Source organism: Typha angustifolia, chromosome 2 (genome assembly GCF_048772165.1).
Source record: "Typha angustifolia cultivar Huaian chromosome 2, ASM4877216v1, whole genome shotgun sequence".
Lineage (NCBI taxonomy): Eukaryota > Viridiplantae > Streptophyta > Magnoliopsida > Poales > Typhaceae > Typha > Typha angustifolia.
This window is the reverse complement of record NC_133240.1, coordinates 3,477,410-3,501,260: the sequence shown is the minus strand read 5'-3', so window position 1 is coordinate 3,501,260 and position 23,851 is coordinate 3,477,410. Positions and strand designations below refer to the sequence as shown.

Genomic DNA, 23,851 nt, shown 5'->3' with positions numbered 1-23,851 from the left:
AATAACCCCACCCAACTCAAGAAGCTGACCTGACCTATTATATGCCTACTTCCCATCCTATCGATTCTTTCATCCTCCAGCTCTTCAGTCATGCTACCAGTGCCATATCACAAGCCTCGTCATCGTCTCCCGTCTTCGCCGTCTATTATTGTCATTGTCTCTCTTCATCGTCCACATTTGCCTAATATCGTTTTCATCATTGTCGCCGTCTACCGCTTTGCCGGTTTGGTAATCGAGCTTACCTAGCCGAAGTCGAGCCAGCTCCATTATAAACCGAGCCGATCTCGAGCTAACGTTCATCAGCTCAATTGGAGCTCGGCTCGGGCTCGGGCTCGGGCTCGGCTCGTTCGCCCACTGATTTGATTGATAAATAAATTTTGCCGCAGCTTCATCCTCGAGCAAAACCTTCAATATTCCAGCAAAACGGGATGGCGGAGCAGAGCAGGTGAAGTTCTCCCTCTTCATCACCACCATGGCTTCCCTAGTGCCCCTTCGTACAACCCTTTCCACCTTGTCCGCGGAACCGCATCGCTCCACCAGACCCCATCTCACTCTTTTACCAAGGAGAAGCCTCTCTCTGCTCCACGCAAAGTGTACAGGTGATGGAGCAGGAGTAGTCGTTTCCTCTACTCTGGAGAAGAAATTGGATAAGAAGCAAGAAGCCGGCCCGGATTCGGAGAAGAAGGAGGAGCCTTCGCTGGTTTCTAGTGGTGCCGTTGCGGTGGTGGAAATGCCCAAGTTCAAGGATCCAAGATGGGTCAAAGGAACCTGGGATTTGAAGCAGTTTGAGAAGGACGGAAGGGCCGATTGGGATGCAGTCATTGACGCCGGTGAGGCCATGACCTTTTCTTGTTTATCTATAACTTTTGTTTCTTTAACTTCTAATTTTGATCTAACATTGATTTGGGTATATCTTATTCGAGTCAAATTTTTGTTCTAAATACTAGCTTTGCTGGACAAGTGTTTTTATAGTTTCTGAATATAAATTTTAACCTCAGATTATGGAGAAACAAGTAAAGTAATGCATTATTTTTGCAATCTTTTTTAATCAATTTATGTTGTTTAACAAAAGCGAAATTTGATTTCAGAGAGGATATTGATGTATATGACTCCTCAATTTGATTCCTTTTCATCGTATAGTTGACACGGTCGAGTTTCTCATTCTTTTAGCCGCTTAATATTTTACCCCTCGTAGGATGATATACATTGGTTTTTGTAGTTCCCTCGTCGTCAGTTTCTCTTTTCTACTGTGTGTTTGAGTTGATGTGTTTCCTATAATACATGCAAATGCTTTCTACTACTTGCATGTCTGAATTTATATCTGAATTGTTCCAATTTATCTGCTTGTTGGTTCTGTTTAGTTTTTACTCTGTAATTTTGCATTTATTATCCATATATTATATTCTATCATTACTAATAATTGCAAGGGTGCCGTTCTAAATCAATCATGAGTGTTTAGTCAACATGATATTTGTAGTGTAAAAGGGTAATGCTTTCGCAGCCACTTGTCAACGATAAATCAACCCTGTTGGAGTTCTTTGAGACTTTCTACAGTGACAAAAGATTTTGTGGGATTCAACTATTATTATAACTGACAGAGGAGGATCAAAATAATTCACAAGGGAGAGAGGGATCTTTGGCACATTCAATTCAATTGCACATAGTACCCTGCCATTGTGCAACATGAATCCTATATAAGTTTCCTTTGGGCTTACTTTTTGCGACTTTACTGGTAAACTTGAGGAATGAATGAGATAACATACAATATCAGCATGGAGTGCCAATTTAGTCTTGACGTTGTCAGTTGAGAAGTACTTTTTCTACATAGAACAGCTCATATAGATGCCTTGCAAATTGCTTGCTATTGTATGGTCTACCAACAACATCATCTTTGAAGTAATCTTTTTTCCCTGATGGTATGATGCCCTCTATGAGAGTTGGTTTTAGTTTCTTTCTCTTGATAAATATGTTATCCCTATTATAGAGTGATCTAATTACATTGTGTGATACTTAAATGTTATTTTTCTTCTATATGCTGCATCTTTATATTGATATAGTGTTCTCAGATATTCTAGTTCTCTTCTTATGCTTTGATGCAACCAAAATTGTGCCTCTAGACAGAGATTGTATGCTCTTGTGATTAGTTAAACATTCTTTATTGTTTGTACTTTTGTAGTCTTTAATTTTTTGCTTGATGTACGTATGTGGAAAATCAATCTGTTCTTGTGTTGGTGGAATTTTGTGCGGTGGAATGCTTCCTTGAACTTGTCAAATGTTCCTTGTGTCATCATATTATGTGCAGTAGCCTATCTAGGATCTTAGATATCCACATCCATTAGTTATTTTGCATCTTTTCCTTCAAAGATAGATCTTTTATGAATTTTTCTATGATAGTTGAAAGGTTGTTAAATAACAAATTTATTGGTTAAAGGGGGAAACAAGATGGAGTCCTTAGTTCATAAGTTTGACTATCTTGTGCATTTATTAATTATTAATTTGCACTGCATAAAAACATTGGTGAGCCTATTATGACTTTGCATGGAATTCCAGCAATGATTGCTGCTACTATTTTCTTAATCTTTACAGTATTACATACTACTAATGAGCTAATAGCATAATCTGCTACGATCACCCTTGGGGTGGTTGTGATCGCAACAAGACCTAGCTCTGATCAGATCTGGAACCGAAATTTTGGAAGACTACCGACCAATCTAATTGTCCAAAAGGTTTGAAACTTTGACAAGTTGTTCCCCCTAAGAGTCAAGAGTTTAACGCAACCAAAATCACAGTGATTGAAGGTTTAGATATGAAGATATCTAAGAAATACTAATCGAACATCAGAAGGTGCCGGGATAGACGCGGAGGGCGGAAAATGGAATAAGGTTAGGGTTATGGAATATGGATGGAGATAAAACATAAAACTAGACGAGGGGGAGAAGGGGACCATACTCTCAGGGACTAGCGGGGACGATTGGTTGTAAGGGAAGGGCGGCAACGGCGTTAACCACGGTTGAGGACTAAGCTCGGTGAGAGAGAGAGACGTTGCACAAGAGGGAGAGCGAGGGAGAAGAGTTTTGCGGCAAAGCCAAGGTTTCAATATTCGTTTGATATGAAAATGTGGTCTGCATCTAATTATTTATAGGTGGCCACGGTATAATTTGATTTAACTAACCCAACCGCATCAACTCAAATCAACTAAAACTAAAAGTAAATAATCTAATACAAGAGCTAGGGTTTTGGCCTCTATTTGGTCAACTTGAGACGACTAAGTTGGCCCGAGTCGTATCATTCCACCACGCTTCCATCACTTTGACCTCAAGGTATAAAATCTGAGAATATCCATAATCTCCGTCTCCAATTCCTATGTTAACTCATTTGTCGGTTTGTCGAGCCACTTGACTAGTACTTCCGTCTCCAATATGGTCCCATAACGTCTTTAACGTTTAGCCAAAATCTGAAATGGCTCAAGTTGACCCTCTTCTACGATGGGCACAGGTATAGTGGTGCCGACAGTTGACTCAGTTTCTGCTCGACCCTTAAGGACTGAGACATGAAAAATCGGGTGAACCCGAGTTTCCTCTAGCAACTGCAAGCGGTAAGTTACTGGCCCAATTCGTACTACGATTTGGTATGGCCTAAAGAACTTAACATTCAGCTTTTGATTCTGAACTGGCAGTAATGGTGCCTCCTATACATAAATGGACCACTATTTAATTGAACTGTTATAAGATATAGCTGCAACAAATTTACAAATATTGAATCGCCAGCTCTCAATCTATATTTCTCTATCTGAAATATATTATTGAATATATTTTATAAGAAATTGAATATATTAAAACTTGAAACTAATAATAATAAAATTATTCAATTGGATAATAACTCCTTTCTTTATCGCAAAAGATTAGCTTATGAATATCAAACTCTAGTCTGCTGATAACTTTTCTAACTTCCAGCAAAATTTTAGTATCATTATTGACATTTGTAGAGAATTAAAATCTTAAATTCAGAAAATATCTTGTAGAAATTTATAATTTAAAATTTGTAAGCATTTAAATTTCAAAATATTTAAATTTCAAAATATTTAAATAAAAATAAATTAATAAACTAATGCTTACCAGCAGCGTGTATATCTCTATGTAGTTGTTTGTTCTATCTGGAGTCAATCAACTTTAACCACTTTCTATAAATTTTGCCCACATTTGTTTTATTTATTTATTTGTTAAGTTCATAGCCTCATATAAGAAACCTATTTCAAACTTATCGTCACTGTCTACAAGTCGTAATACCTTAACAAGAGACTCAAATATTACGGTGGCAATTGCAATATTATGCTAAAATACATTTCTAAGAGCCCTATCCTTCAAAAGCTTCATTTAAACTTTGATTTTTAGATTTCATATTCTTACTTTTTGTAAACCACTCTACTGATATAAATACTTGTATAACCTCATATTTATATCGCATTATATTTCCCAATGCTCAAAAATGAGTGGCAAATCTAGTGGGGTTGGGTCTAATAATTTCTCTACCACCAGTCATTTACCTTTACAAATTAACAACCCAACCATGATTAATATGAAGTTTGTTAACCTCTAACCTTTATTTATAACTATTAATTTCATGATCTTTGGAATATCTTTCAATATGAGAATAAGACAATGTTTTAGCACATAACGTCCAATATAAATATTATCTTTTTATTTTAAGTAATTGTCCAACAACCTTATAATTTGACCAATTATCAATAATCACTTGGATTACCTTTTCTTGACAAGTTTCTCTACTACATCATCTATCAATCGAAAAATATAATTTGTACTTTTAAAATGAGCGGTAGTATCTATAGACTTAAAAGATATTGTCCCCATGCCTGAGTACATTAAGAAATTAATTATATTTCTTCAGTTCTATGTAATCCACCCATCACACATTAGTCTATAATCAAATTCATTCCAATACGTTTTAAAAGTATCAATATAAATGTGAGGCTAATTTAAATATGAGTCAAAATATTTAGTAGTAATATCTTTCAAACTAGGAGGTGAAACACCAGGCCCTACTGATTGTATAACATTCACTATAGTGTGATACTATCAGCTACTTTGAAAAGAATATGATTGTAGAAAAAAAAATAGAGATAGCTGCACCGATATATTTTTTTTTCATTTTTTTTTCTCTTTGAGAGCTATCTTAATAGTAATCTGTGTACGACTCCTTTTTCTTTGAAAATATATAACCATTGGTCCAATATTTTGAGACTCTGCTGTAAAACCCGTAACACCAGGAGTTCCAGAACTAATGCCTTCATGTTCTCTTTCTCATTGCATATGAATTAATCTAGATCTTTGAAAGCTACCACCCGGTCCACCACTGTTTCTTTTCATCTCCTCCTCTCTTTGTATATTTTTGTTTTCTTTTGTTGCCCTCCTCATCTGTCTCTCATTATCATCTTCTCCACTTTACTTACTACTATCATCATCCATTTTTTTATGGTCATGCATCAATTCTTAACGAATCATTAACTTTTTTATTTGTTTAGTTTGTGTCACGACCCGAAATCAAAATCATGATTGGCCATGCACCTCAATATGTTTGAGATCTACGAAGCCTTACTAATACTTCCTAAGTGTACAATATTAAGAATAAATAAACAAAGAAGATTTGCTTTATTAAATTTAAACTAATTACAATGAACATAAAACAATGTTATTGTTTGAGTCTCTAAATAAAATAAAATTAACAATTAATCTAAAGCATAAAATCCAAAAGAACAAAAAGGTAAACAGTTAGGTCCTAAGTGGAGGTAGGGTCTGGGTGCGTTTCGCTCAGTTGCCACGCTGACTATTACTTAAGATAATAGTATATATAAAAAAAAAAAGAAATCCACAAGCCAACAACTATAGCTCAGTGAGTGGAATCCACTCGAAAACCAAATAAATTCTAAAATTTTATAGTGTTAAATAAAACCTAAGTTCAACAATATACATAATTATTTGCAACAGGCATGCTCTTAAATAATGACAATGATAACATTAGAGAGTCATAACTTGTAGTCTTGTACAGTTTTAACATATTAACATCTTTTCAATGTTTATACTATCATTTGTCATAATGGGTCTATACCCTGTGGATCTATATCAACTATAAATCACCTCAAGATGACGCTCGAGATTTTTTCTCATAGCTGATCCGATTATGGCCATCATATAGTGTCACTATGTGATCAATACACCCTGTCTTTTCCACTAATCGTTGAGAGAGGTTAGAGTCACCTAGGAAATTTCTCATTTATCTTGGGACCGTTCTCTAATCCCGTCGGAGTCACCGAAAAAAGTCACCGCAGTGATCTAATATATGACTTTATTCTGGACTTCCAGATAGACTTGAGTCACCACGGAAAGCTGCAAGTGATTTATATCAGGACTGTTCTCTAAGTCATATCAATACTAGTTTTATTTTTCTTTTCACCAAAATTTATAATTTGCACAAGGTATGGCGATGCATTGAGTGTAATGATTAAATGCACACAAAAAGTATGACAATTAAATTTGCATGTAAGAATGAAATAAATAAATTTGCATACAGCAAATTACATGGTCTAATAAAGATACGAAGTATAATAAAAATAAATATGAGTGAACTCACTCACCTGAGTGGCAAGACAACTAAAATCTCAAATCTCCAGCTTACGTGCAAAAATCACCACTTTTAATAATAAATAACAATAAAATTTTTAATTTGAATAATATCAATATTTCTAAAATTTAAAACTAAAAAAAACTAAAATGGGCTAAATTACCCATTGGATTGGGCTGGGCTACTGCTGGTCTGACCCACTCCAATAAACTAATTGTACTGGGCCAAGGCCCAACCAAAAACAATGGACTGGGCTACGGGCTAACCCACGCCCACCTTCCATTTAAGTTGTTCGGGTTGGGTCTTTGGATCCGAAATCTAGACCCGAACCCGAAATCATAAGAAAAAGAGTTGGCTTGGGTTAAACCTGAGCCCAACCAAATCCTTCCCCTCCCGCGACCGACGCGAGGAAGAGAAGATAGAGGGAGAGAGTGTTCGTCGGCGACCACCGCTGGTGACAGTCCAAGGACCACACCTCAAGCCCCTCGACTCTCTTGCGACGTCACTGTCCTCACAAGGTGGAGGAGAAACCACAGAAGACGATCGACTCGATGGCCAATGGCAACCGGAGCCACGAGGCCTCCAAAGGCGAACACCCATAGCATGAGGCCAACGGCAAGAGGCTTCCAGTGGTGGAGCGACAACGATCCAAAGCCGCCGGCCGGCGAGGTTCACCGATGAGGCTGCAACACCAAAATTAGATACTTATAATTTTCTCCATTAAATTGAAATTAAACTAGAGGGATGAGAGAGGGCTTACGGAGGAGGAGCGTGAGGGTCCCTATTTACTCCGGCGATGCTCCGACGGGCTAAACCCATGTCGTAAATCCGACGGTAAGGAAGAAGAAAACGGAGGAGAAGAAGAAGAAGAAAAGAGGGAAAGAAGGTTGGGGGTTAAGGAGAGAGAGAGAGAATTAGGGTTTAATTTATAGATTAAAAATCCAAATTTAATTTGATTTGGTTTGGCGAGATCTCCGCTGCGCCTCGTCACGTGCTGGATAGGGAGAGGGGAGAGGGTTGCACGTGCACCTCTTCTCTCTCAAATTATTTTTTTTTGGTTCTCACAGTTGTTTATCATTATTTTTGCCTATCAGATGAGCCAACACTTCTCTTTTGACTTTCAAACTAACTAGATTGCAAGCTGTTACATTAATGTCTTTATCTTTCAGTCAAATGTTCTTTCAAATGACTGACACAGTAAGTTATTTTCTTTCTACACCAGTTGCATTTGACATAGTTTTTATCTTGGCTAAGAGCGATACAATGTTGTCGACTAATATCTGTCTATGAAACACGGACACTTCAAATAGCATGCCGTGTCCGTGTCCGACACTCGTCGGACACTCATTGGACACGTGTCGGATACTTCTACGACATATCCCATATTTAAAAAATTATAGAATAAATTCGGACACTCCTAAGACATTTTTAGACACCCTTGAGAAACTTTTTGGACATAAGATTTATCATATACTATAAAAGTTGATAACATAAATTATCAATTTTGGAAAATTCCTGCATATGCTATAGAAATACAAGAAAATTAATATTAATGCAAATTATTGTAAAATCACAGATTCGCCTATGCCATCCACTATAGTTAAGTAATAGTAGTTAGTTATTTATTCTCAGGTAGTTAGATATTTATTCTTATAATATAGAATTGTATTATCACGTATTAGCATTATCATTTTTGGCTTTGTAGTATTGTATACGTTTTGTTTTTCTCTCACAAATAATTTATGCATGCTTGTGTATTTATACTATAAGTTTAGAAAAATATTTCTTTAAACGACTCGATAATATATATAATGCTTTTATTTATTTATTTTGCCGTGTCCTAAACGTATCGTGTCCTGTTTTTTTAAGATTTGTCGTATCCCCGTGTCCGTATCGTGTCGTATCCGTGTCCCGTATCCGTGTCTGTGCTTCTTAGATATCTGTATCTTGTGACTTTTCTTTTAAAGCCATTTTAATTTTAATGTAAATATCTAAACAAAAATCAAATTAAAAATACAATTTCAGCAAATTAAGTAATTCATAAAAAATTAAAATTCAATTTCAGCAAATTATATAATTCAGCAAATTAAATAATTTAGCAAATATTTAATCACAATTTTAGTAAATTCAGCAAAGAATAATTTGGATTTTGGAGAGTTATTATGTGGAAAAAAAATCAGTAAAGAGAAGAAAAAGAAGAAGAGATTAGAGAGAAGAAAATAAAAAAAAAATTCTTCTTGACTTTCACCAAAAAGAGAAAGAGATTAGAGAGAGAGAGAGTGTGAAAGAAAACAAAAAAAACAGTGAAATTATGGTGTAGTGAAGGAGAAGAAAAAGAAGAAAAAGAGAGTAACATAAATTAAAAAACTGAGAGAAAAAAATTTAATAAAATTAAAAAATTATATTCCAAAGTTCGTCAGAGTTAGATTTGCGTTGCCGGAGTTCGTTAGAGCTAGATCTCTCCATTAGAGAAAGTGAGAGAGTGAGAAGAAAAAGAGTGAAAGAGAGTGAAGAAAAATAATAACGAGAGAAAAAGAAAGTGTTCTGGCTTGGGTACAGATGTCCTCGGGTCAGATCCATTATGGATTTGACCCGGTTTAATCAAAACTGTAAGAACCAGAAAAAAAAAATTTAGGGGTTGAGAGAGGAGGGTGCACGTGCAGCCCCTCCTCTCTCTCTCTCTCCGGCACGCGACGAGGCGCAGGGAGAAATCACGCCCAATCCGGATCGGAGTAGATATGGATTTTTCTTTTAATCTATAGATTAAAACCCTAATCCCCTCACTCTTCTTCCTCCCCTCTTTCGCTTTCTTCTTCCTCACCGTTGGAGTCACGCCATGGAATCGGCCTGCCGGAGCCATCGGAGACCACCACGTGACTCCTTGGTAAGCCCTCTCCCACCCCTCAAGTTTAATTTTAATTTAATAAAGTAATTAAAAATACCTAATTTGGGGGTTCTTCAGCTTCGGTGGCAAATTAGGCCGGTTGGCGGCTTCGGGTCGCTGTCGCTCTATCTGGAAGCGTCTTGCCATTGGCCTCGTGCCATAGGCGTTCATCGTTGGAGCCCTCGTGGCTCCCGGTTGTTGTCGGCCATGGGATCGATCGTCGTTCGCAGGTTCTCCACCTCGCGAGGATGGCGGCACCGTGTGGATGTTGGGGAGCTAAGGGTGCGGCTAGCGAACCGTCGCCGCGGTGGCCGCCGGCATCTTCCTCTCTCTCTTTTCCTCTCTTTTTCTTTCTCTCTCTCTCTATATCTTCGGTTGGAGAAGACAGACTCGGGCAACTCGAGTCTGGCCTTCTCCTTATTAAGATTTTGGATTCGGGTCGGGTTGGATTCGAATCCAAGGAACCCGACCCGGTTCCATTAGTTAATTGGATTGGGCCTTAGGCCCAATCCATTTAAGTGCGGGTTGGGTGGGCTACGGGCCAACTGTAGCCCGCCCAACTGATTTGGGCTTATTTTGGCCCAAATTATTATTTTTTGAGTTAAATTGTAGAATTTTTTTTAATAATTTTTTAATTAAAAATGTTATTGTTATTTATTATTAAAGGTGGTGATTTTTAGCACGTGAGCTAGGGATTTGAGATTCAGTTGTCTTGCCTAGACTTAGGTGAGTGGGTTCACTCACATATTTATTTTATTATATTTTGTACCTTTGTCAGACCATGTAAATTTTCTGTGTGCATATCTATTTATTTCATCCGTACGTGCAAAAATTTAATTGTTATATTTTCTGTGTGCATTTAATCATTATACTCAGTGCATCACTATACTTTGTGCAAATATTGAAATGAATGAAAAGAAAAACGAGACTAGTATTGGTACGACTTAGAGAACAGTCCCGCTATAAATCGCTTGTGATTTTTCGTGGTGACTCAAGTCTATCTGGAAGTCTAGGGAAAAGTCCTAAATCAGATCACTGCGGTGACTTTCTTAGGTGACTCTAGCAAGGTTAGAGAGCAGTCCTAGGATAAATAAGAAATTCCTAGGTGACTCTAACTTCTCTCAACGGTTAGTGAAAAAGACAGAATGTGTTGATCACATAATGATACCATCTTATGACCCTAACCGGATCAGCCATGAAGAAAAGTTACCCATTGGATTGGACTTAAAATTGGTTTAAAATTTTTAAAAACCAAAAATATTTTTAAAATTTAAAAACCAAAAATAACTAAAATGGGTTTAAAATTACCCATTGGATTGGGCTGGGCTGCTGGCCCGGCCCAATCCAAAAGAAATCAACTAAATCGGATTGGGCCGAGGCCCAGCCGAATTAATTGAATTGGGCTCGGGCTAACCCGCAGCCCACCAACTTAAGTGGTTCGGTTCAGGTTTGTGGATCCGAAATCCAAACCCGAACCGGACCCGACTTAAAAGGGAAAGGTGGTTGGCTCGGGTTTCACCCGAGCCCAGCCAACCCTTTTCTTCCCCCCCCCCTCGCGACCGACACGAGAGATGGCTGAGGGAGAGGGTGACCGCCGACGACCTCTCACCAGCGACCCCTTCACGACCACCTTCAACCTCTCCTCTCCCTCTCACCCTTCCTCTGTCGTCCTCACGAGGTGGAGGACTCATCACCGACGGCCAACACGAAATCCAATGCCGATCAGAGCCACGAGGGCCTCGTAGAAGACATCTCCGACACCAGGCTCGAAGCACGAAGTCTCCGGTGACGATGCGGTTGCGACTCGAAGCCGCCGGTCGGCCAGATTTGCCGATGAGGCCGAAAACCCCCAAAATTAGGTATTTCTAATCTATCTCTTTGAATTTAAATTAAACTAGAGGGATGAGAGAGGGCTCACCGGGGAGGAGTGTGGTGGCCCCAATTTACTCCGGCGACGCTCCGGCAGGCCGATTCCATGGCGTGACTCCGACGGTGAGGAAGAAACGAAAGAAGGGAGGAAGAAGAGAGAGAGAGAGAGAGAAAAGGGCTAAGATGGTTAAACAGAGATTAGGGTTTTTAATTTATAGATTAGAAAATGATTAAATCTAATCTGATTCGGATTAGGTGAAATCCCTTCTCTCCCGCTGCGTACCGGAGAGGGAGAGGGGAGGGGCTGCACGTGCAGAGCACGTGCACCCTCCTCTCTCAACCCAAATATTTTATTTTATTTTATTTTTTTTATTTTTTTTCTGGTCCTAACAAGAGAGATCCTAGATGATGGATGACTCAGATTTATCAATAAAACCCTCAAATCCATGTCAATTATGCACATCTTATTGAACTGAGCAAAGACCAGTTGACTGGTTCAAAGATTGGTCGAACAGACTTCATTAGATGCTCTTGAATGAACAGTGCATATCGTAGGAACTGACAGTTGATTTACACTATTCCTAGACTGCTACAGTATTTTCAGACAAGTTACTTCAAGTTGATTTCTTCACTTTAATCAGTTAAGTGAAGTGTGCCTTGACCATGAACATAAAAGCTAAGGAAGTATATAACTACATAAAGAATTATAGTGTTGGAACACAAAACTTTGCAACCTATACATTTGCACTATATATTTAATTACAGATATGATTTTTAGTTATTGGGTTGGATTTTTTAGGTTTTCCACCTGATCTGTCCCAAGTTTGACACCCAAAAAAATACAAAATTATTTGTCTATTGGCTATCAATCTCGCTCTCTCCATCGTTAACCCTAAAAGGTTAAGAACATAATCCAATTTCTCATTTTATCACAGACTTAGATATTCAAGAATAGGAATATGTCCTTGTTGTGGTGTTCCTATGATCTAATTAAAGAAAAGTGGCATAGGCAATTTAGAATTGGGATGGAAACAACAAGGATGTTATGCTTGGTATTTATATGTCAATAGGAGAGAAGTGGATCGCGTTTCTTGGATTGAACTGAAATGGCACTTTAGAAATTTAATCAGGTGTTAATCACATCATTTGAAGAATTAGTGCATTGACAAACATACTGACATAAAAGGAATAGTTAAAGGGAAAATACTAATTGGTATGTAGATTTGATGACATAGTGCGAGAAGGATGTGAGGCATCATATTTGGATATGATTTACGACAGACATGCTTGCGTAAAACATTGTGAATTCTAGGATGTTGAAGAAAAGAATTAATAAATTGAAGTCCGAAGGGCAATAGTTGGGGTCATGTTAAGAAGAGTTATTTGGACTTTCTATCTTGGATTTTCTTACCTTGAACTTTCTATCTTGATTCCATCTCTTTTATTATATCTGTCCGGCATCATTTGTTACCCAAGCTGTTGAAGTTTCTCTACTGATTTTTTCATTCATTTTTGTACATTAGTCTAAAGGAACTAAATGTTATCTACAATGGAAAAGAAGAAGAATAAGTTTATTATATGCTTGAGTCTTTTCATTAAATTTTTTTTTATGATTTTGATTGTTCTTCATGATCCTTCTTTATCTGAATCTCTGAAAGATCTGAAGTTGTTGAAACTACCAAATTTAAAGCTAAAGGTGGTACCGATCAGTGATAACTGTGCTGGTCCGCATGTCATGCTGATAGTGGCACGAAACCTTGCAATAGGGTGTGCCAGTGTCACACCTCCATTCCCAACTATGTCGGACTACGTATTGCATGAGGTTCGAAATAGATTTTATTAATCCGAAATATATCTATTAGAGTAGTGAATTTAAAATATTGTATGACGCCTTTCTTTTATTATGTGGCAAACATGATATATCATATGAAGCCTATTTTATTTAAACTTGTTTATACTTCAATCATATTATGGAGTATTCAATTATTAATATTAGTTTTACTAAATATATTCAATCATATTATATGTGAATAATATTTTTATTTGACTATTACTATATCTTTAATAAAATAGGTTATTTATAAAAATAATCTAAAGATAAAAAAAAAACTCTAATGTAGATTTTAATACATATATTCAAACTAAAAACTAAAAGACATTTTTAAATACCCTAAACATTTCATTAAAATTGTGACAAAGACGTTCTAGTAGCATGCAGGGGCGTGTCGAGGGCATGCCAACTAGCATCGCCATCATTGTTGATACTTTGAACCTTGAGAATATCATTGTTGGTACTTTATTTTCTTACTTTACATTTTTCTAATATTAAAGTGGGACCATGTAGAAGTATGAGGTGAGGCGATATTCTATTGATGCGAGGAATAAAGGTTGTGCTACCTGCTAGTCATGAGGCATTTACAGCCCTTTTCCTTGTTAATGAAACAAATGCAATAAGAAGGCCAATTGTCATCCCTATGAAATGTTGTTGGAATTGATAATTTGATGATACACATTTAGGATATCATGCTAGTAGTCATGTCATTCAAAAGGTGCACATACTTAGGTACTTCTAACCACCATTATTGAATTCAAAATATGTACCCAATTATGCTAACTTCCAATTTACTTCCCTCTCCGCTACCATTTAACAGATTTGTGCATAGAATTCAAATATCTAGATGATTATAGTGGCAGTATTTGGTTTGACCCTTCTTTCATGCCCTATTGTCATTATGTTGGTTTGATTCTTGATGATCACGAAACAACTTAGACAATAGGAAATCAAATTTCTAGGAATTTTACTATCACAATATAAGAATTTCAGATAAAAATCTTTCAAAGTACAGATAAAAACTTTAGTATCACTTGATAAGAGAAGCTTTTCTTTTCCAATTTGCAGGACTTGATGGTTTGTTGACCTATTATCTTGTCAGTACACAAATTCCTATTTCAGTTACTTTGATGGAGTTTTTGACCGAACTTCTGCTATAGTAAAAGAATTTCCAAATTGAAATACTGTCTATTTTCCAAACTAGAATAACAGTGAAATCGCTGTCTCAGATAGTGATTTTGAATAAATTAATCAGGTTTTCAATAAGCTAAAATATAAAGAAAAAGTTTAGATTATCATAACTTTGCATTGAGTTATCCGTTTGTGTAATAAAATATGCCGTTATAAAGATATGAAAAAGATTAATAAGATAGAATGGCATTGTTATTTCCTCAATTAACTGTGCTCAGAATTGCACAATAAGGACCATAACTCCTCTAAGTTTTAATTTCATAATAGTTTATAAATCGTTTTCCTTGAAAATGATTTATATATGAATTGCTTTCCCTTTTAAAGCATTTTATATAGAAATCAGCAAATCGCTTTCTCTGAAAGCGGTTTATAAAGAAAAAATGATGAAAAAAATTTGTTGTCTAAGACAATAATTTTCCAAACAGTTTTTCAGTGTATTAAAAAATTAATTAGTCCACTAAAAATTGCTATATGAGACAGTAATTTCACTATTGTACTAGTGTAAGAAAAATTTGAAGAGTGACATACTTTATGAAATTGCTTTTCCTATAAAAATATTTTTGTCAAAAACTCTGATACGATCTCCCCTTAGGCTAAGGTTCGATCTCTTCCAATTCTCTTATCTGGATTGGATCTGGCACGGAACTTTATAAATAGATCCCAAAAGATGGCGCTGTCGGATCGACGTGAAATTTGGATATGTTGTAGCCCCAGAAAAGAGCTTTCCAACAAATCAAGTTTTAGACGAATCGGATATGGGGATCTCGAGATATCGTCCGATTAGTGAACGAACGTCAGGGTGGTCTGATCGGGATCCGTGGATAGAGGCACGAGATCTTAGATGATGGTGGTTGGAGGCAGACCAGCGTTTGTGGGGTGACATCGGTGAAAAGTGGTGGTGGAAAGGTTATGGTTGATGGAAGGGTTAGGGCAAGTGTTGGATAGATTGAAAGAAGGGGAAGGACAGGGCCACCCCTAAAGGACTAGGGTGATTGGCCGGTCGAAGGAGATTAGAAGCGGCGTCGCCGGGGATTGAGGGAACGAGAGCGAAGAAGATGGAGGCAAAGCAAAACTCAATTCTTCAATAATGACCTCTGGTTGCCATCCACATCCCTTTTAGAGGCTAACCAAACAACTCAAAATTAACCCTAAACAATACAATTTCGCCAACCGCGTTCAAACGCACCGAGTTCGCTCTTCTCTAGATTTGCAAACGTGATGCAGGCGTTCAAACGTGCCTGTTTCCCACTTCTCTAGATTTGCAAATGCGATGTAGACGTTTACAGTGCGTTCAAACGGGGCGTTCAAACGCACAATGCACACTCTCCAACCACATTCACAACCGCGTTCACAACTACGTTCGAACGTGACTTACAGAAAACTTATTTTTCTTGGAAATTAAACATTAAAGCAAAAAACAAAGACACTCCTAAAGGGTATCCATGCTCTAGACGACATCGGTGAAACCCGAATCGTATCAAACTCACTATGATGTATGTGATTTACTATATGCTTTAACTACTCCATGTTACTTTAGTAACTTCTATTGGCTACAACCAAGAACTCTGTTTTTCATCATTTTGAACATTTTGGAAAAGATAAGCTATTCCATCTTATTGAGGTACTTATAATAGTGTAATACCAATTCCAACATTTTATAGCATATAAACACCCAATTACACTTTACCCCTCCTGTATTTTGACCATGTATCACTTTGTCTTTCTATACTATAAAAGTATGCAAATACCTACCCCCTTGGACTTTTGAAATGCTACAACTAAACTCATCTAATAGCCTTCTGTGAGTTAAAAACTCACGTGCAAAGTACATGAACACTATATTATTTTTATATAGACTAAATTATCCTCATGAAGGCCAAAAAAATAATTTTTGGATAGTTTTGCCTTCATCTTCTTTTCTTATGCTTTCCTCTTCTTTCCCATGTCATTTATTTTCCCAAGCATTTATTAGTTAAATCTGCACCTCTGAATTTATCTCTTGTTATATACAAAAAGAGAGGACTTCATCAAATTAGACTTTCTGTAACCCAAGAAGCAAAACAGAAATATACAAATATGGCATCTACCATCTATAAATGACTCTCAAAGTTACCATTGGATGTTAGAGAAGCTAGATAAGCAATGAGAAAGAAGTTGTTACTGTGAAAAATCCCAAGCCATCTATTTCCCAAGCATTTACAGTTAGATCTTCACAAGAAATAATATAACAAATGAATTAGGAAGGAAACTAACCCATTTCTAATTAGAGCAAAGACTCCTCTATCTCCTTGTCAACATGAGAACAACATCAGGCCTATATGCCACAAACTTTAGTTTATCTCTTACACTTTACAAAAACTGAGGAATGCAGATGGATTCTCCGATGCTTTAGTACCTTGGCATCTTTGAGAGAGGAATTCAAGGGAAGTTCTGTATGGGGATAGCAGATTAAAGAGGAAGAAGAGGAGAAGAAGAAGAGAAGAAGATGGGTTTCCCTTGTTCTCTCTTCTCTCAACTAGCGATGTGGGTTGGTGGTAGGTAAGGGTAAATAGGAAATTTTATATATTCAGTTGATAAACTGATAGGCTTTGATACCAATGATAGGCTCTGATACCAATTGATGCGATCTGGAACCAAAAGATTAGCTATGGAACAATTCCTTAATATCTGAATTTATTGTAGGAAGCAATCCGCGCTACCGTGGGAAAATATTCGTCAGATATTCTTTGGTAGTCAAAAAATTACGAAACCAATTGGGTTGGATCCGTAACCTCCGGATCTACAACTTTCGTATTTACGCCCTTCGCAGATTCAAACTATAGCAAAGACGAAAACACGGAATAACGTGGGTGATGGTGATGGTGACAGGTGAAGTGGATGTTAGGGTTATAAATGGGTATGGAGATTAGGATAGATTGTGGAAATGATTAAGGGAAGTAGACGAAGGGACCGAAGTGGTTGAGATCCCAAAGAAGAGGGGTGACTCGATAGACGAGGGAGATTAGAAGTTAGGAGAAACCTTGCCAACAGTAGAGGTTGAAAGATGGTGAAGAGGGAGGAGGGAGAAGTCTAGAGAGAAGATAAGAGGCAAAAATCAATAATCCAATAGCATAATGAAGTTGGCTGCCTTCCACATATTTATAGAGGCTAGCCAACAAGTCCTAAAACACTATGAAATTCTAATTCTAGAGGATTCCCGTCGATCGCGTTCGAACGCGCCCGATCGCGTTCGAACGTACTCAAAAAGCCCCATCTCTGGATCTGCGAATGTAATACAGGCGTTTGAACGCGAGCGTTCAAACTCGCCCGATCGCGTTTGAACGCACAATAAGTGTTCTCTGTATTTGCGAACCTGATGCAGGCGTTCGAACGCGACCTATAGGAATTTTATTTTACTGAAAATAAACACCTAATGCAATAAAAAAAGATCCTAACTAAGTGTATCAGCTCACCACGCTTCCCCCACATTGCCCTCAAGGTGAAAAGTCAGGGAAACGCTCCAAGATATCAGTCTCCAACTCCCATGTCGCCTCATCAGATGGCTTGCCAAGCTACTCAACTAAAATCTCCATCTCTAATCTGGTACCATGTCATCGTTGGCGTCTAGCAAGTACTTGAACTGGCTCAATGATCTCTATCTCCTCCAATGGCTTCGGTAGAATCGATCCAACGATCTCATGATCTCCAATGCGCTTTCTTAGTAATAAAACATGGAAGATAGGATGCACTCTCGCCCCCTCCAGCAGCTCCAAACGATATGCAACCGGACCAATACGCTCCAACACCCGAAACAGACTAAAGTAGCGATGTGCTAACTTTTTGTTTCGCATCGGACGCTAGGTCACCTGTCGATATAGTTGCACCTTCACAAACACCCAACTGCCGATGTCGAACTCCTGCTTTCTATGGCTACGATCATAAACTTGCTCAAAACCCATCCGCAATCTATCATTTGTGGGCACCCGAATGTATCCGTGGTCTAACAGCAAACCACCTCGATTCTCCAACTCAGGATGGCGCTCCGGATCATCCATCACCTCCTGCAATAATCTCAAAATATCTGGGTCAGATGTACATGCAGACATCAGCTCGTCAAGGAAGAGAAAGGTAGGAGAAGAATAAGCTGCAAGCTCGGCGGTATCGAGTTGGCGCGATAGTGCATCCGCCATTCTATTTTCCATTCCCTTCTTGTATTGAATTTTATAATCATACCCCAACAATTTTGTGACCTATCGCTGCTGTGCTGGAGTGTGTATACGCTGTCCCATAAAGTATGGAAGGCTCCTTTGATCGATTCGGATAATGAATCATCTACCGATCAAATAAGGCCTCCACTTTATCACCGCATGCAGAATTGCCAACATTTCTCCTTTATAAGTCGATAATTGCTAAGATTTTTGTGATAAAGCCTTGCTAAGATAGACAATGGGACATCCTTCTTGCATTAGTACAACTCCTATGTCAACACCCGATGCATTACATTCTACAATGAACTCTTTGGTGAAGTCTGGTAGCGCTAGAATGGGTGTCGTCGTCATTGCTGTTTTCAATTTTTCAAATGCTAAAGTGGCTTCATCCGTCCATCTAAAAGAGTCCTTCAACAAAGAAGTGAAAGAAGCAGCGATCTTGCCATATCCGGCGATGAATCGACGATAATAACTAATCAGCCCCAAAAATCCTCTCAATCTGGTGGTAGTAGTAAGAATAGGCCAAGTGATCATACATGCAACATTTTGAGAATCCGCCACTACACCATCTGCTGAAATGATGTGGCCTAAATACTTCACCTTTGGTACTTCCCATAGGCACTTGGACTTCTTGATCTTCAATTTGTTTTACTCTAACAAATTCAGCACGTCCTCCAAATGCCGCCAATGCTCCAATTCAGTCCTGCTATACACCAAAATATCGTCAAAAAATACTAAGACATACTTTCGCAAGAGAGGCCAAAATATATCATTCGTGAGGCCTTGAAAGGTTGCTGGAGCATTGGTGAGACCAAAAGGCATCACTCGGAACTCGTAATGCCCGTCCGAAGTCCGAAATGCAATTTTGTACACATCTACTAGGTGAACTCTAATTTGATAATACTCGGCCCTCAAGTCAAGCTTACTAAATATAGTCGCCCCTGCAAGCTCGTCCAGCAACTCCTCGATAATTGGAATGGGATACCGGTCCTTAACGGTAATAGCGTTTAGTGCTTGAGTCGACACAAAAACTCCATGTTCTGTCCTTTTTTTGCACCAATAGCATGGGGGATGAGTATGAACTATGACTTGGTTGTATGAGGTCTTACTCCAACATCTCGGCTATCATCTTTGAGATAACTTCTTTTTGCACATGTAGATACCGATATAGCCTCACGTTTGCCGGTGTAGCACTGGGTACAATCTCTATACGATGGTCCGTCGCTCTCCTCTGTGGCAACACCTGCGGCGCCTCAAACAGTCCAGAAAAGTTATCTAATAAATTAGACAATTCAATGGTAGTACTTGAAGTCGTTTGAGGCTCATCTCTTGCTGGTCCTAACTGAAGAAGATAGGCTAAATCATACGCACCAAGCAGCCCCACCATAGGCTGCATCGCAGAAATCGGTGAAGTCCGAACACCATCAAGCTGCACATCTTTGTTTCCTTGTTTATATTTCATCCACATGCTCTAAAAATTAAATGTGATGGGTTCCAAACTCTGTAACCACTGAGCACCAAGGACAATGTCCGCTCCTCGTAGCGCCAACGAATATAAGTCCACAATGATGTCGTGTCCTTGCACCGGTATACCGACTCGGCGACACAAGCTCTCTGCCCTAAGCTTCATGCTATCTCTAATAGCAACGTCAAACCCCATAGTCGGTTCGGCATCCAAACCCAATCTCTTCATTAGCTTCTCGTCTAAAAAGTTGTGTGTACTCCCCGAATCGATAAGGATGTGCACACAATGCTTTCTAACGAGTCCGTCTACCCGTAACATCCTCGGCACGAAAGTATCCGAATATGCACGCATCGATATTTCAGCTTGGATATCTTCCTCAATGCCCTCCACAACGGCCTCCTCATGGGTCTCCTCTGGACACTCTCCATCATCATCCATCTCATCCTTCTCAGGACCATCGATAAGCATCACACTCTCGATCGGTTTAGAACACCGATAACCGGAGGTGAAACACTCATCACATCGAAAACAAAGGCCCTTCGCTATTCGCTCCTCCACCTAGGCAGGTGTGAGAGTTCGAACGGGGGGTCTAGTGCCTCCTCTAACATCTTAAAAAGGTCTCAAAGGTGGTCGAGGTCTAGTAGTAGCAGCCGCTGTTTTTGAAACCGCAGAATTTTCAGCCGGCGTTTTAGGTGCAAATCGCCCATCTCGGTTGCCCCAATTGGTCTTCGCTGCTATCTTTAGAGCCCTATATTTTTGTTCCATCCTCACGACCTTCTCAAAGACTTCCTCAAGAGTAGTAGGACAGAGCTTGAACATCCGTTTGTATCTCCTCTCATAGCCCTGAAATAAATGTACTTATCAATGTCCATTCGGGCCACGGTGGCTCACAACGACTACTAACTCTTCCAAATTCAGCTTGATACTCCAATACGGTCATCCTCTGAACCATCTTGCTTAATGTGGCAGTAAAATCTTCATATGCCGCTGTCCCAAATCTGTGTGTAATCCTCCTACAAAAATCAGCCCATCTGGTAAATCTACTACCACGAATAATCGATCTATATCAATGCAATGCCGTTCCTTGGAGGTGAAAGCTTGCCATCTAGACTTTTGCATCTTCCGCTGTACCTTGACAATCAAAATATTGTTCAACTTGAAACACTCAATCCGTTGGATCACCGCCTTGGAATTTTGGAAAGTCCAAGCGTGCGGTTCTCCCCCGAATAGCGTTGTCGGGTTTGCGAAAGATCCTTACTTCAGGTCTAGAACTCTGTGCATATTGATTACCTTTTCTAAATCCTCGAGCACGTCTATCATCACTCCATAGGGATCAACTTCATCCTCATAGTGCCAATCCTCCTCATCGACAAAGCGCACCAGTACCGCATGCCTTTCGGGTTCCACCACCGTTGGTCTTGGGTTTTGTAACGGAGGTGGGGGATGATGTGAAGGCATAGGTAGGAGGGGATCATTGACACTCATATGACGCACCTAGACCTGTGGGGTATCGATTCGATGAGGTCCCACCGCTGGTCCTTGAAACTCCGTTCATCGTCGAGGAGATAACAAACCCAATTGATTCACGACATATTCCTTGAATTCATTGTGATCCTTTTACATGTTGTCAACTCTATGCAATAATGTTTGGAGCATGCTCCTAAATTCATCTATATTCGCACCCATGGATATTGGTTGACTCAGTCATACCGTGGTCGCTCCAAAGGAATTGGCCTTACAGTTAGGATTATCGTGCATTGAGTCCTCCCTTGTCGGTGTGCTCTCCATAGGTCTCCTTGTTAATGTTATCTTCCTTGTTTCAACTATTAATGGAGGTCTGAGGTTCACCTGCTCTAATACCAAATTACAGACTGTGATACCAAATTGATATGATTTAGAACCAAAAGATCGGCTACGGAACAATTCCTTAAGATCTGAATTTATTGCAGGAAGCAGTCTGCGCAATCATGGGAAAATATTCATCAGATATTCTCTAATAATCAGAAAATTACAAAACCAATTGAATTGGATCCGTAACCTCCTGATCTATAACTTTTATATTTACGCCCTTTGCAGATTCAAATTGTAGCAAGGACAAAAATATGAAATAACGTGGGTGATCATGGTGGTGACAGGTGAAGTGGATGTTAGGGTTATGGATAGGTATGGAGATAAGGGTGGATTGTGGAAGTGATTAAAGGAAATAGACAAAGGGAACGAAGTGGTCGAGATTCTAAAGAAGATGGGTGACTTGACAGATGAGGGAGATTAGAAGTTAAGAGAAACCTTACCAACGGTAGAGGTGGAAGGATAACGAAGAGGGAGGAGGGAGAAGTCTAGAGAGAAAATAGAAGGCAAGAAATCAATAATCCAATAGCATAATGAAGTTGGCTACTTTCCACATATTTATAGAGGCTAGCCAACAAGTCCTAAAACAATATAAAACCCTAATTCTAGAGGATTTCCGTCAATCGCGTTCGAACGCACTCAAAAAGTCCCATCTCTAAATGTGCGAACGCGATACAGGCGTTCGAATGCACAACATGTGTTCTTTGTATTTACGAATCTGATGCAGGTGTTCACAAAGGCGTTCGAATGCGAACTCTATCTGCGTTCGAACACGACCTATAGGAATTTTATTTTAATGAAAATAAACACCTAATGCAATAAGAAAAGATCCTAACTAAGTGTATCATAAATTTTAATATTTTTCTCCAACTACAAAAGGATAAAAAGGAAATTTCAGGGCTTCTATTAATGGCATCTAAGGGGTTGTAATATTTCAAAAATCTATGGAAATATTTGTACGCTTATATAGTATAGAGGGGGCAAAGTGATACATGGTTAAAGTATAGGGAAGCAAATTAAGCCTAATCCTAATTACAATATGATACTAGTGAAACACTGTAGTAGATTTACATAAAAGTGTTAAGTCTCCCTTTAGTGACACACATACCCAACAGATGTTCTGCTTAGATTTTCATTAATTAGAATTTCTGCACAATAAGAAAGTCAAAAGATCCTAAACCTTTTGTTTTTTTTTTTTAAGAAGCTCAATTTCTACTTAAATCTCAGATATCTCATATGCAATCTTCTTGTGCTCCTTTTAGAGGCCAGGAGAAGGAAATGGCTTGAAGATTACCCTGAGGAATCTAGTAATGATGATGCCGTAGTCTTTGATACATCAATCATACCCTGGTGGGCCTGGATCAAAAGATTTCATCTTCCTGAAGCTGAGCGACTTAATGGTTGGTTATCGTATCTCTTTCTTCTGTAAATTTTAGTTACTTTTATCATTATGTTTGAATTCATGTTATTTATACCTATGCAGGCCGTGCTGCAATGGTTGGCTTTTTCATGGCTTATTTCGTTGATAGCATGACAGGCTTAGGGCTTGTTGATCAGATGGGAAACTTTTTCTGCAAAACCTTGTTATTTGTAGCTGTTGTAGGCATCCTGATTGTCAGGAAAAATGAAGACATCGACAACCTGAAGAAACTTCTTGAAGAAATCACATTTTATGACAAGCAATGGCAAGCAACTTGGGAAGATGACCCTCCTACTGATTCCAAAAAATAACTGAATTTGGCTAACATGATGCTTTGTGTTTTTGTTTCATAATCTCTTTTATCTTCTTAGTGCACTAAATCTAGAACTTGAATATTCTCTGAATAAGAAGAAATTCTTTTGTTACAGAACTAAGATTAATGTTTCGCAATTTCAGAGCATGTACTTTCTTTCAAAGCCAATTATTTTGTGTGAGTTTCATGTTGCTACTTGGTAGTCCA

At 38.5% G+C, this 23,851-nt stretch overlaps 1 protein-coding gene across 1 annotated transcript; it reads left to right on the top strand.

Annotated features, from left to right (window-relative positions):
- Nucleotides 1-202: 202 nt before the first annotated feature.
- On the top strand, nucleotides 203-23,851 carry LOC140771856 (light-harvesting complex-like protein 3 isotype 1, chloroplastic). The gene is made up of 3 exons (XM_073113634.1): nucleotides 203-830; nucleotides 23,174-23,311; nucleotides 23,395-23,851. The coding sequence occupies exons 1-3, from the start codon at nucleotides 473-475 to the stop codon at nucleotides 23,640-23,642; spliced, it is 744 nt and encodes a 247-aa protein (XP_072969735.1). The 5' UTR covers nucleotides 203-472; the 3' UTR covers nucleotides 23,643-23,851.

Excerpts from the sequence above, each read along its gene's own strand:
- LOC140771856 (XM_073113634.1), top strand. The coding sequence starts at position 473 with ATGGCTTCCCTAGTGCCCCTTCGTACAACCCTTTCCACCTTGTCCGCG. Across the intron at positions 831-23,173 it reads GGATGCAGTCATTGACGCCG|AGGCCAGGAGAAGGAAATGG; the intron begins GTGAGGCCATGA and ends TGCTCCTTTTAG. Across the intron at positions 23,312-23,394 it reads TGAAGCTGAGCGACTTAATG|GCCGTGCTGCAATGGTTGGC; the intron begins GTTGGTTATCGT and ends ATACCTATGCAG.